The sequence below is a fragment of the Mobula hypostoma genome, chromosome 6, assembly GCF_963921235.1.
Source record: "Mobula hypostoma chromosome 6, sMobHyp1.1, whole genome shotgun sequence".
Taxonomy (NCBI): Eukaryota; Metazoa; Chordata; class Chondrichthyes; order Myliobatiformes; family Myliobatidae; genus Mobula; species Mobula hypostoma.
This window is the reverse complement of record NC_086102.1, coordinates 74,362,973-74,376,959: the sequence shown is the minus strand read 5'-3', so window position 1 is coordinate 74,376,959 and position 13,987 is coordinate 74,362,973. Positions and strand designations below refer to the sequence as shown.

Here is a 13,987-nt window from a genome sequence, read left to right as displayed (position 1 = left end):
TACAAGCTCAATGTGGCTTGTTGGTTGTTGAATTTCACTGTCACGAATGGCATTTCCACAGAATTTATCCCTTCTCCAGGATAAGTTTGTAGTTGGATATCTGCAGGCATCAGTTCAGTATCTTTGAAATGCTGTTCAAACTCATTTAGTGGAGTGACTGAAACAGCCAAGTCAGTGTCAATTATTTTTTAATAAATTTGCTGTTCATGTCTGGTAAGCCATTTTGCTTGTCTATTGTTAGTTTTCACATTGTAAGTCTCAAGGCTAGGCAGTCCTATGTCATTCTTAACATTATCAGAATTTTCCTCAACAGCATGTAGATTAGTGTTCTTTTTGAAACCGCAACTTCTCTTTTTATCTTTCTCTCCTCCCTGTGTAGACCACTTATTTTTGTCTGCCTGACATGCTCTTTGTATGTGTCCTACTTTGCTGCATTTTCTGTAAGTTTCACCTTTAAATCTGTATTGATTGTGAGTCCCTCCCACAATGGTAACACTATTTTTTTCAGCCATGTTAGTTTCTGTTTAGATGTTGCAATTTCATTCATACTCACTTTCATTCCTGAATGCAGCTCAATTACGTCTCTGTCTGCTATTTCCATTGATAGAGTGACTTCAACTGCTCTTTTAAATGTAAGCTGTGCTTCAGTTAGGAGCCATTTTCGAATGCTTTCTTGTTAGATTCCACAGACTAAATATCTATCAGTGCATCCTTAAGCCCATCACTGAACAATCTCTTCAGTTAAACCAGGTATGTTGAAGTGGACTCCCCTTCTTTTTGAAATCTAAAGCACTCTGCAATCAACAATGACTTCAGTTATAAATGTTCCTGCATTACTTCCACAATATCAGCAAAGCTAATTTTTGTTGGTTTGGTTGGAGCAGTCAAGGTTTGAAACAAACTGTATGACTTTAAACCCAATGCACTCAGCAAAATTGGTACTCATTTCTCATTGGCTATTTAATTTGCTTCAAAATACTGTTTAATTAGCTCAGTATACATGAGCCAGTTACTCGATGAGCAATTAAATGCATCTATTTTTCATATGTAGCCAACCATTTCTGCTCTTTTTTTATGACCATTATCACTCAGTGCTCACTGTTTATGAACTTATATATAACTCTGTGCTTTATTTTAAGCAAAGCACACACTTATCATGTGGTAGTGTTATGACGTATGCAATTCACACATTTTACATATAACCATATTGAGTTATGTAAACAACGAAGAATGCTTATCAAACAATATATTTACAAGACCATTCAAATGCTACTGAAATATTAGATACACATCAAGAGCATTTACCTGAGTAAGGGTCTCTTGATCATGAAGCAAAAGAAGTTTGTTTGATTCTCCTTCGATGCGCTGCTCCAGCATCAGTGAGAAATGCTCAATGCATTTGATGGACAGTTTCTCCTGAAGTGTCAGGATCACATCCTGTTAACACACACAAAAAACAACTTCTAAAACGACTCTGCTGAGACACATAGCACCATATCATGAAATCAGTAAAGGTGAAGACTATTTGGTTCATTGCCCCAAGGCCGGTTCTCTACCAGAACAACTTTGCAGTTCCTCATACTAGCCCTTTCTTTGTAGCCTCGCAAATTGTTTTTCACCATATATTATCCAATTGCCTTTTGAAGGCCACATCTGCCAGCATTATATGCTCATATACTGCATTAAAAACTGTTATGTCACCCTTTATTCTTTGACTCTTTATTCCAAATTGAGCAGCAGGAGCATGTCTGGAGTTCTCTTCGCCAAGCACAGTGGAGGCTAAATCACTGGAGGCTTTTAAAGAGTATGCAGATAAGCCTTTGAAAGATTGGGAAATTCAGGGCAATGGAGAAGAGATGAAGCCCAGGTCAAATTAGCCACGATCAGAGTGACCAGACAGCCAGACCTGAGAGATCAGAAGGCCTGCTTCTTCTCCTCAACCCATCCACCAAACAGCCTCCCACAAGCAATCAGGACTATCCTTCAGATACCTCCAACAAATCTCTACTTGTTCTTTCCTATTCATTCTTTCCATTGTATTCCCTCAGTTCAGAATTCATTCTTACAAGTCTTTTCTACGCACTGTCTTCAACTTTGCTGATAACCCTGTTACACATCACCTTATCAGAAGTTTTCTGGAAGTGCCTTAATGCCACATTGACAGATTATATTCATCATCTCTATCCATTAGTGCATCAAATATTCCGCAAAATTGGTGAAACCGAATTTGCCCTGAACAAATATATGTCACCTTGCCTGATTAATCAGTTTTCCTCTAGGTGACTACTAATCCCATCCAGATAAATGCTTCTGAAAGCTCTCCCACCATTGAGTTTAAATGGACTGAGTGTACTTGCTTGTCTTATCCTTATTTCCATTTATAAACAGAAGATTAATATTCTTCCTGAATAGGTTAGGACTTTATTTTTAGGAATGCAGAAGATTGAGGGGAGATTTGATAGAGGTATACACAATTATGAGGGGTACAAATAGGGTAAATGCAAGCAGGCTTTTTTTCACTGAGGCTGGGTGAAACTACAATTAGAGGTCATGAGGTATCGGTGAAAGGTGAAAAGTTTAAGGGGAAACTGTGGGGAATGTTCTTCACTCAGAGGGTGGTGAGAGTGTGGAATGAGCTGCTAGCACAAGTGGTGCATGTAAGCTTGATTTCAACATTTAAGAGGAGTTTGGATAGGTACGTGGATGGTAGGGGTATGGAGGGCTGTGGTGCCAGTACAGGTTGATGGGAGTTGGCAGTTTAATATGGTTCAGCACTGTACTGTACTTTTCTATGACTCTATGACTCTATTGGCCACTCCTCAATCCATTGGCGCAAAGTCTGAATCTAAAGAGAATCTAACAGTATGAGTCTAAAATTATGGATCTTGCTCCTGCAATTTGATTTGCTTGAAGTTTGAATGATATCAAATTGCTATCAAAACAAACCTTCCATTTAGAAATTACTGAAGGAAAACAAAAATTCAATTTGCTCTAAGGCTCTCAAGGTAATGAAAGTTTTGATCACAGCGGAAGACAACTGCAGGCCTGATGATATGATCCTTTATTTCAAAGTTTATTCCTTAACAAGCACATCTAGGGCCTGTTTCTTATATAAGAAATCATTAGAATCTCTACCGTAAACCACAGAGCCTTAGTCATTAAGCACATTTATGACAAAGATTTTTTAATTCCTAGATATTCAAGGAATAAAGGTGACTTTGTGGAAAGAAAGCGATCACCCATGATGGGACAGGAGTAAGGAGCTGGGACAGCATGCTTTTAGTTCCTGCTCTTGCGTGTTTACTCACTTTAGTGTCTGCCCAGTGTTTCTTGACAACAACCAGTTGCCTTCCAGCTAAAGGCATGTTTTGGGAAGGACTGAGTGGTGGAGGTTATAGTGGTCTTTTCTCCTTTCTGACCCAGAGTCTAATCCTGCCCATTATGAGGTGATAAAGAACAGCTGCTTAGGTCTAAGGTGAAAACAGTTGGTGCTGTGAGTCGGCAAAAGCCTATACGATCAGCAATCAACACAGGCTGAAACAAACGTCTCTCAAGTAGGAATATAAAGTTGATGAAGGCAAGGCAGTGGATGTTGTCTACATGGACTTTAGCAAGGCCTTTGCTAAGGTCCTGCATGGGAGGTTGGTCAAGGAGATTCACTCATTTGGCATTGAGGATGAGGCAGTAAATTGGATTCGAGATTGGCTTTGTGGGAGAAGCCAGAAAGTGGTAGTAAATGGTTGCCCCTCTCACTGGAGGCCTGTGACTAGTTGTGTGCTGCAGGGATTAGTGCTGTATCTGTTGGCTGTCACCTATATCAGAGACCTGGATGATAATAAGGTAGATTTATTTGCAGGATGCAAGATGACATTGAGATTGGGAGCGTAGTGGACAACAAGGAAGGTTATGAAAACTTGCAATGGGATTTGGACTGGTTGTAAAATTAGGCTGAAAAATGGTTTTGCAGATAAGTGTGAGATGTTGCACTTTGGGAGGACAAACCAGGGTGGGACTTCCACAGTAAATGGAAGGGCACTGAGGAGCACCATAGAACAGAGGGATCTGGGAATATAGATCTATCATTCCATGAAAATGATGTCACATGTAGACAGGGTCATGAAGAAAGCTGTTGACACATTGGCCTTCATGAATCAAAGTACCGAATGCATGAGTTGAGATGTTTGTGCAAGTTGTTTCAAACATTGGTGAGGCCTAATTTGAAGCATTGTGTGCAGTTCTGGTCACCTAGTACGTACAGAAAAGATGTCAATAATATTGAAAGAGAACAAAAAAATTTACAAGCATATTGACAAGACTTGAGGACCTGAATTATAGGGAAAGGTCAAATAGGTTAGGATTATATTCCCTCAATTATAGGAGAATGAAGGGAGATTTGATAGAATATACAAAATTATGATGGGTATAGATAGGGTAAATGCAAGCAGGCTTTATCCACTGAGATTGGGTAAGACTAGAACTAGAGGTCAAGAGTTAAGGGTGAAAGGTAAAATGATTAAGGGGAACATGAGGGGGAACCTCTTCACTCAGAGGCCGGTGAGAGTGTAGAATCAGCTGCCAGTGGAAGTGGTGCATGTGTGTTTGATTTCAACATTTCAGAGAAGTTTGGATAAGTGCATGGATCGGAGGATTATGGAGAGCTATGATCCAGGTGCTGGTCTATGGGTCTGGACAAACGAATAGTTTGGCTTGGATTATATAGATCAAAGGGCCTGTTTCTGTGCTGCAGAGATCTATGACATTCTAAAGGTTGGAGGTATTGGAGATTTTGTAACAAAATGCATTGCCTCCAGTGCAATAGCTTATCAACACAATGTGTGACCTTGAGTGAAAGGATTTTCATTCTACATTTAAAGCTTACTGCAACAGAATAGAGCAGTGTTTAGTGCTGGTACAATCTGTCCAAAGTTGTTCTAATTAATATCAGATGATCAGAATAAGTAACACTTTTTGTAAAGTGAAACTGCAATACAAAAATCTGTTAATTCCAAAGTTCAAAGTAAACTTATTATAAAAGCACATACATGTCACCATATACAACCCTGAGATTCACTTTCTTGACTGCAATCACAGTAGATACAAGAGGCACAATAGAATCAATGAAAGACCACACCCAACAGGACAGACAACAACCAATGTGCAAAAAAAAACAAACTAAGCAAATACAAAAAGAAAGAGGAAAAAATAGAAATCATAACAATATTATTTTTCCATGGAAGTCATCCTCATGATCTGAGCAAGCTAGATGTCAAAAAGGAAGCACTGAATGCCTGGCTCAGTGTTGGAAACCTTTTCCCAGAAACAGAGGCGTTCCTTGTGACAATACTGGACCAGGTGGTTAACACAAAAAAAATCAAAAATACATCTTAAAAGACTAATAAATTCAAGCTGATAAATGAATAAAATGCAAAGGAAAACCAGAGACAATCTAACCCATTACAGGATTCTGTAGCAGTTTAACTCAATCTGATTACTTACACAGGCACAATCAAGTGGCAAACATCATTCACCAAAGTCTTGCTTTGAAAAACAAACTCATAAAAGAAATCATACCTTACTATAAATGAAAGCCTGATCCAGTTTTAGAGTCAGAATCTGACAATTATGACCAGTCTGTTATTACAGATAGGACAATCCATAATAATTGCCAGATATAATAATACAGGATAAACAAGCCAGAACAATCTATTTGATAGATATAGCCATTCTGAACACACAAAACTTACAGAAATCAATAAGTGAAAAACACCAGAAATATGCTGCATTAGAAAAGGAAATTGAAAGATATTGAAACATGAATATCATTAAACAATTAGGGCTACACAGCAATACCTACAGTTTATAAACCTTCAGAAAGTCACAATATTGAACACCACTAAAATAGTCTGAAAGTTCCTAGCAATTGAGAAATGAGTGTGCTTGGCTATGCCCGTACCTCAGGTTTTACCAGCCTGAACTGAGAAAAAATGTGTTTTTATATGTATGTAAATAAATAAGTAACTAAGTAAGCAAGCAATAAATATTGAGAACGTGAGATGAAGAATCCCTGAATGTGAGTCCATAGTTTGTGGGAACAGTTCAGTGATGGGGTGAGTGATATTGAAGTCATCCTTTCTCATTCAAGAGTTTGAGGGTTGGGGGATATTAATTGTTCTGCAATCTGATGGTGCAGGTCCTAAGGCTCCCTCACCTTCTTTCTGATGGCAGCAGTGAGAAGAGGGCATTGCCTGGATGGTGTGGGTCCTTGATGATGGGTATATTTAAGGCAAAAGTTTCCTGATGGGTCAGCCATGATGGTATGGCGGAGCAGACTTGACGGGCTGAATGGCATAATTCTGCTCCTATGTCTTAAGGTCTTATGGTGGATGCTGCTTTCCTGCCACAGTGCCCCATGTAGATGTGTGCAATGGTGGGGATGACTTTAGCTGTGAAAGGCAGGGCTGCATCCACTACTTTTTGTAGGCTTTTTCATACTATGCCCTGATGTAACCTGTCAATATACTCCCCACTACACATCCATAGCAGTTTATCATGTTTTATATGACATGCCGAATCTTGCAAGCTTCTAAGAAAACAGAGGCATGCCATGCTTTTTCATAATGGCAATTACGTGCTGGACCCAAGACAGGTCTTCTGGAATAATAACACCAAAGAATTTTACAGTTGCTGACTCTGGCTACCTCTGATCCCCCAATGAGAACTGGCTCATGGACCTCTAGACCTTTGATTACATCCTCCTGAAGTCAATAATCATCTCCTTGGTCTTGCTGACATTGAGTGAGAGGCTGTTGTTGTGGCATCACTCAGCCAGATTTTCAGTCTTCCTCCTATATGCTGATTCATCACCTCCATTGATTTGACCAATGGCAGTGATATCGATGACAAACTTAAATATGGCATTGGAGCTGTGCTTAGCATCACAATCATAACTGTAAAGCGAATAGAGCCGGGGGCTAAGCACACAGCTTTGTCGTGCATCTGTGTTGATGGAGATGGTGGAGGAGATGTTGTTGCCAATCTGAAATGTAAATGAGTAAATCAAGTTCGCAGTTGCAGAACTTAGACTTTTATTTACCTTTTGTGTTGGTTTCATTCAATTCTCTTGCTCCTTTCTCTGGTATTTTTGATAAAAACAATCCTTCAATTTAACTTCTGTCTCTTTCAGGCAGCTCACACCATTAAATCACAGTTATACACCAGTTATGTTACTGGGCTGGTAATCCAGCTATTGGGTCTAATGTTCTGTAGATACAAGTTCAAATCCCATGAGGGTTGTTGGTGGAATGAAGTTGCATGAATACACTTAATCTGGAATAATAATCTGGAACTGGTATGAAACCTGACCAACCATGAAGAACCAAAGTAGCCTTGGGAGGTGGACACGCACACACAGTGCTTTCCAAACTTCAAAGTCCTTCTCACAATCACCTTGAAATGTCAAAATTGGAAAAGCAAACCCATAGACTTCTTCCCATTAGCAGAACAGATCCATCAGAGATGGCAACATAGTCACAATGCGGATGGGAGGGAATTTGGTGCTTAACATTCAACAAAAGGAATCTTCATGATAGAAGCTCACATACAAGCAAGGAAGCCTCTGTGTGACTGATGATTATCAGCTGTCCTCACTAAGCACATGAATCACAAGTGCTCCAGCAAGAGAGAGTCTAACCATTTCATCATGACAGCAACATCCTGAGATGTTGGGCATAGTCAATATTGACCTTCAAATTATCTGTACCAGTCATTAAACCCCTGTGGTGAGAGGGGTCAGTCAGATTCTTTGCATTCTGTGTCAAATTACTCATTTCTTGACTTTCCTAAGCCCTCTGTCATCTGCAGGCACAACTCAAGAGAGTGATGGGAGAAAAATCTACTTACTTGGATGGGTACAACTACAACAATACTCAAGAACTTGGCATCATTCATGTCAATGCAGACCATTTGAACAGGCAATCGATCCATCACCTGAAATAGCCAAGCTCTTTGCCATCAGTGCAATGTGAAATATAGAGACTCTCCCACCATTTCTTAGTAGCACTGCATAAATCTGTGACACCTACACTGAGAAGGAAGCAGGCACCACATCCAAGTTCCCTTCCAAGTAGCAGAATGTCTTGATTTTGAAATACAGTGGATTCTGGGTAATTGGGACACATTGGGTCAAGTATATTTTGGCCCAATTAACTGAAGTTTTATGGAAATAGTTAAAAAAAATGTATAAATAGACAAACTACTGTTTTACAGAGAAAGGTTGAACAAGTTGGGTCTTTATTCTTTGGAGCGTAGGAGGTTGAGGGGGGACGTGATAGAGGTATTTAAAATTATGAGGAGGAGAGATAGAGTTGATGTGGATAGGCTTTTTCCATTGAGAGTAGGGGAGATTCAAACAAGAGGACATGAGTTGAGAGTAAAGGGGCAAAAGTTTAGGGGTAACACGAGGGGGAACTTTACTCAGAGAGTGGTAGCTGTGTGGAACGAGCTTCCAGTAGATGGTAGAGGCAGGTTTGATTTTGTCATTTAAAAAAAATTGGATAGGTATATGGACAGGAAAGGAATGGAGGGTTATGGGCTGAATGCAGTTAGATGGGACTAGGTGAGAGTAAGCGTTCAGCACGGACTAGAAGGGCCGAGATGGCCTGTTTCGGTGCTGTAATTATTATATGGCTATATGATTATATAGTTTAAATGAGTAACAATTTATGTATTTAATTGGAACAAATTATAATACTTATAGTACTACAATAGTACTATAAAACTGTATTATTTCTTAATAGTTATGTATTTAACTGGAACAAATTAGAATACTTATAGTACTACAATAGTACTATAAAACTGTATTATTTCTTAATAGTTATGTATTTAACTGGAACAAATTAGAATACTTATAGTACTACAATAGTACTATAAAACTGTATTATTTCTTAATAGTTATTGATGGAGGAATTCATCAAGTGTATGCTGCTGTGTTCTTTTGATTGACTATATAAGAAACAAAATTAGTGCAGACTCCTAGTGCAGATAATGGACTACCTTCATCCAATACTTTCGAAGATTGCATCCTCAAATCTTCATTTTCATTATAGTAGTCAATATAATTGTCAATACCTTCAAATCTTTCATAGTTCCAAATCTGTTGAAGTAGTAAAATTCAAGCAACACACATAAAAGTTGCTGGTGAATGCAGCAGGCCAGGCAGCATCTCTAGGAAGAGGTGTAGTCGACGTTTCAGGCCGAGACCCTTCGTCAGGACTAACTGAAGGAAGAGTGAGTAAGGGATTTGAAAGTTGGAGGGGGAGGGGGAGATCCAAAATGATAGGAGAAGACAGGAGGGGGAGGGATAGAGCCGAGAGCTGGACAGGTGATAGGCAAAAGGGATACGAGAGGATCATGGGACAGGAGGTCCGGGAAGAAAGACGGGGCGTGGGGGGGACCCAGAGGATGGGCAAGGGGTATATTCAGAGGTACAGAGGGAGAAAAAGGAGAGTGAGAGAAAGAATGTGTGTATAAAAATAAGTAACAGATGGGGTACTAGGGGGAGGTGGGGCATTAGCGGAAGTTAGAGAAGTCGATGTTCATGCCATCAGGTTGGAGGCTACCCAGACGGAATATAAGGTGTTGTTCCTCCAACCTGAGTGTGGCTTCATCTTTACAGTAGAGGAGGCCGTGGATAGACATGTCAGAATGGGAATGGGATGTGGAATTAAAATGTGTGGCCACTGGGAGATCCTGCTTTCTCTGGTGGACAGAGCGTAGGTGTTCAGCAAAGTGGTCTCCCAGTCTGCGTCGGGTCTCGCCAATATATAAAAGGCCACATCGGGAGCACCGGACGCAGTATACCACCCCAGCTGACTCACAGGTGAAGTGTCGCCTCACCTGGAAGGACTGTTTGGGGCCCTGAATGGTGGTAAGGGAGGAAGTGTAATGGCATGTGTAGCACTTGTTCCGCTTACACAGATAAGTGCCAGGAGGGAGATCAGTGGGGAGGGATGGGGGGGACGAATAGACAAGGGAGTTGCGTAGGGAGCGATCCCTGCGGAATGTGGGGGTGGGAGGGAAAGATGTGCTTAGTGGTGGGATCCCGTTGGAGGTGGCGGAAGTTACGGAGAATAATATGTTGGACCTGGAGGCTGGTGCGGTGGTAGGTGAGGACCAGGGGAACCCTATTCCTAGTGGGGTGGTGGGATGATGGAGTGAGAGCAGATGTACGTGAAATGGGGGAGATGCGTTTAAGAGCAGAGTTGATAGTGGAGGAAGGGAAGCCCCTTTCTTTAAAAAAGGAAGACATCTCCCTCATCCTAGAATGAAAAGCCTCATCCTGAGAGCAGATGCGGCGGAGACGGAGGAATTGCGAGAAGGGGATGGCGTTTTTGCAAGAGACAGGGTGAGAAGAGGAATAGTCCAGATAGCTGTGAGAGTCAGTAGGCTTATAGTAGATATCAATGGATAAGTTGTCTCCAGAGAGAGAGACAGAAAGATCTAGAAAGGGGAGGGAGGTGTCGGAAATGGACCAGGTAAACTTGAGGGCAGGGTGAAAGTTGCAGGCAAAGTTAATAAAGTCAACGAGCTCTGCATGCATGCAGGAAGCAGCGCCAATGCAGTCGTCGATGTAGCGAAGGAAAAGTGGGGGACAGATACCAGAATAGGCACGGAACATAGATTGTTCCACAAAGCCAACAAAAAGGCAGGCATAGCTAGGACCCATACAGGTGCCCATAGCTACACCTTTAGTTTGGAGGAAGTGGGAGGAGCCAAAGGAGAAATTATTAAGAGTAAGGACTAATTCCGCTAGACGGAGCAGAGTGGTGGTAGAGGGGAACTGATTAGGTGTGGAATCCAAAAAGAAGCAGAGAGCTTTGAGATCTTCCTGATGGGGGATGGAAGTATACAGGGACTGGACATCCATGGTGAAAATAAAGCGGTGGGGGCCAGGGAACTTAAAATCATCGAAAAGTTTAAGAGCATGAGAAGTGTCACGAACATAGGTAGGAAGGGATTGAACAAGGGGGGATAAAACCGTGTCGAGGTATGCAGAAACGAGTTCGGTGGGGCAGGAGCAAGCTGAGACAATATGTCGGCCAGGACAGGTAGGTTTGTGGATCTTGGGTAGGAGGTAGAAATGGGAAGTGCGAGGTGTGGGAACTATAAGGTTGGTAGCAGTGGATGGGAGATCCCCTGAGCAGATAAAGTCGGTGATGGTGTGGGAGACAATGGCCTGGTTTTCCTTAGTGGGGTCACGATCGAGGGGTAAATAAGAGGAGGTATCCGCGAGTTGTTGTTGTTTGAAGTAGTAAAATCGTTTTGTTTTCACTTCTGACCGTTTCTAGCATCTCCAAGCCTGACTGCTTGAAATTGCAGTGAGCAAAATAGTTCTGAATTGTCTTACTGGAGCTGTACGGATTTGAACCTGAGACCCACTTGCCTCGAAATCCAGTGCGGCTGCCACTACACCACTAGCCGGGACAATTAAGTGGCATAGTGTCCCAAATAAACAAAGGAAATCTCATCTATTTTCTCGATTAGATTTTGTTCTTTAAGAGTTGTCCCATATAAGCGGCTGCTCCAATTAATCGATAGCCCAATTAAACAAAATTCACTGTAATATCATTCCTGCATCATTGCTGTGGTCAAAGTTCTGTGGCTGTCTTCCTAGCACACTAATTTGAGAGAAACTTTGTTGCAAATTAAACAATTGAAGATTACCACTATCTTCATGAGGCCAATTAGAAAGAAGCAGTAAGCGTTGGCTTTGACAGTGGCAGCCGTGTGTTGTGAATAAAAAAGTAATTTGCAAAAATAACATTCATGTAAACCCAATCAAATGTTATTGCACTCTTTATATTGGTACTATTCATTCCTAATTAAGGCATAACTCAATTTACAGTTTTTGCAGGAAAACTGAGCTTTGTACCTCATCCCATTTAATTACTGGTATATTAAAATTTTATTTTATCAAATTTGACCTTTAGCAAGATGTGATTTAACTTGAAAGATGTCTGAAATGTCCAGTACTGATTATGCCCGTGCTCAAGGCAAGGTGAAAAAGAAAATTGCATTCACAGCTTTAATTGTGTTTGCAGGTTTTTGCAACACAGCTCTCCTGTGATACAGGAGGGATGCTTGTTTATGTGACCTTCTCTTGTCTTTCATCTCTAGCTTCTCAGAAAAACCTCTCAGGTATTTCTCTACTTGCAAATATTTGATTTATAATTATTTCCATTAATGCCACTGACTCTGTGGGCTATTATGTTTGACTTACAAAACAAGGTTTTACTACAATGAATACCGGAACACCCACCATTTTATACTTTTTAACAATTTTATGAGATTTCAGTTTAATAAACTGTTTTTCAGGACTGTCCGCTTTGCAAATTGAGGAACGGCTGTATCCTCTATTTCATTGCCACAGAATGACGCCACATGGAAACGGCCCTTTGGCCGACCTACCTAGTCCATGCTGACCATCCAGCACCTTGTTCAGATCTGCTTCAACACACAAGACCTGTAGACCCCATAGGCATAAAGCACCCAGTGATATCAAAACATTGTTTGGTGTTGCTGCACCCACCCATTGCCCCCCATGTGTGTGTGAGTCACGTGCAAAGATGATCAGACATAACCTGGAGAAGTGGGGTTAATAAAAACAACTCCAGTCAGCTACAGAACAAAAGATATTGTGTAATATTGTTAAATTTCTAACCACAGTTGTTAAATCTAATCTGGCCTCCTCTCAACTATTACATCTTCATTTCTCTCATTTTCCTCTGAATTTGTTCAGACCTTGCTGTTGCCCTGCATCATGAGCCTGGGCCCTTCGTGCTAGTTTTCTTTCCAATTTCAAACAAAATAGCACTGCCGTGGGGCCAGTATGATTGTGCTTCATATAAGCCCCGTCCTAACCCATTTCTTTCAAGTTGCATCACCACAATCACGTAATTGTCTGTCGTGTAGAATTGTAGAGTCATGGTATTGTAATGGAATAGGTGGAGACAATTTACTGCATCAAGTCTGTGCCAGCTCTTTGCATGGCAATCCAGTCAGTCACAGTCCCCTGCACTTTCACATAGTATCTATTCAATTACCTTTTGAAAGCAGCAATAACCTCTTTTCCCAGTACTCTAGGCCAGCAAGTTCCAGATCATAACCACTTGCACATAGCTGTTCCTCCAACACATTTGCATTTTCACATTAACCATTGCACATCAGCATTGTAACCCAACGCCTAGGTATGAAGTTAAAACTTAATTCCATACAAAGAACAATTTGGACCTTGTCACACTTGGGTCAGAATGCCACTTCATCAGGCCTTCTCTGCTGTGACTCCAGAGACAGCCCAGTATAAGCTCTGCCACCTGGAACGAGCTCCAGTAAACACACAAGAGCAGCCAGTACCCAAGAAATGTGTGGAGTGGGAGTAATCTTTGGAAAATTCCTGGAGGATAATTAAGTTGAATGTACAATCAAGAGATATATTTCAATCTAGTGATGGGAGGGGTGACATAATTTTTGCATAAAATATAAATGCATATGTCTATCACATTACCTGTTACAATTTAAATCCAATAACAATTTGTTACTACTTCCCATTATTTATTGTCTCTCTGGAGGTTCAACACAAGTTGCTGTCAGTAAAGATCCTCACACCCTTCATGCTAGTATACAAGCCAAAAATGGGCACGATTTAAGTTAAACATTTTAGTTATGTGTGATTAGCTTTACATATCTGTAATACTGTTACGTCAGAAAGGAGAGGTACTTGGATGAGAGGGGTTTGGAGGGATATGATCTGGGTGTAATCAGATGGGACTAGGTAGATCAGGCATGGATTTTATGGGCTGAAAGACATTGTGTAGTTGTACTTTATGATTCAATTTAGCTTCACTCTCTCAAACTGCAGTGAGAATTCTGTCTCATTATGAACACTATCTCCCTATGGTCTACCACTACTACTACCTCGACTCAGGCCTAG

The 13,987-nt window shown here is 40.9% G+C and overlaps 1 protein-coding gene across 3 annotated transcripts in view; it reads right to left on the bottom strand.

The window, feature by feature from the left end:
* frmpd4 (FERM and PDZ domain containing 4) overlaps nucleotides 1–13,987 on the bottom strand; it is a 739,421-nt gene that overhangs the window by 52,151 nt on the left and 673,283 nt on the right. For all 3 annotated transcript variants that reach the window (XM_063051001.1, XM_063051003.1, XM_063051002.1), the window contains exon 8: nucleotides 1,306–1,437. In XM_063051001.1, the coding sequence (XP_062907071.1) occupies nucleotides 1,306–1,437 (132 nt within the window). The remainder of the gene's footprint in view (nucleotides 1–1,305; nucleotides 1,438–13,987) is intronic.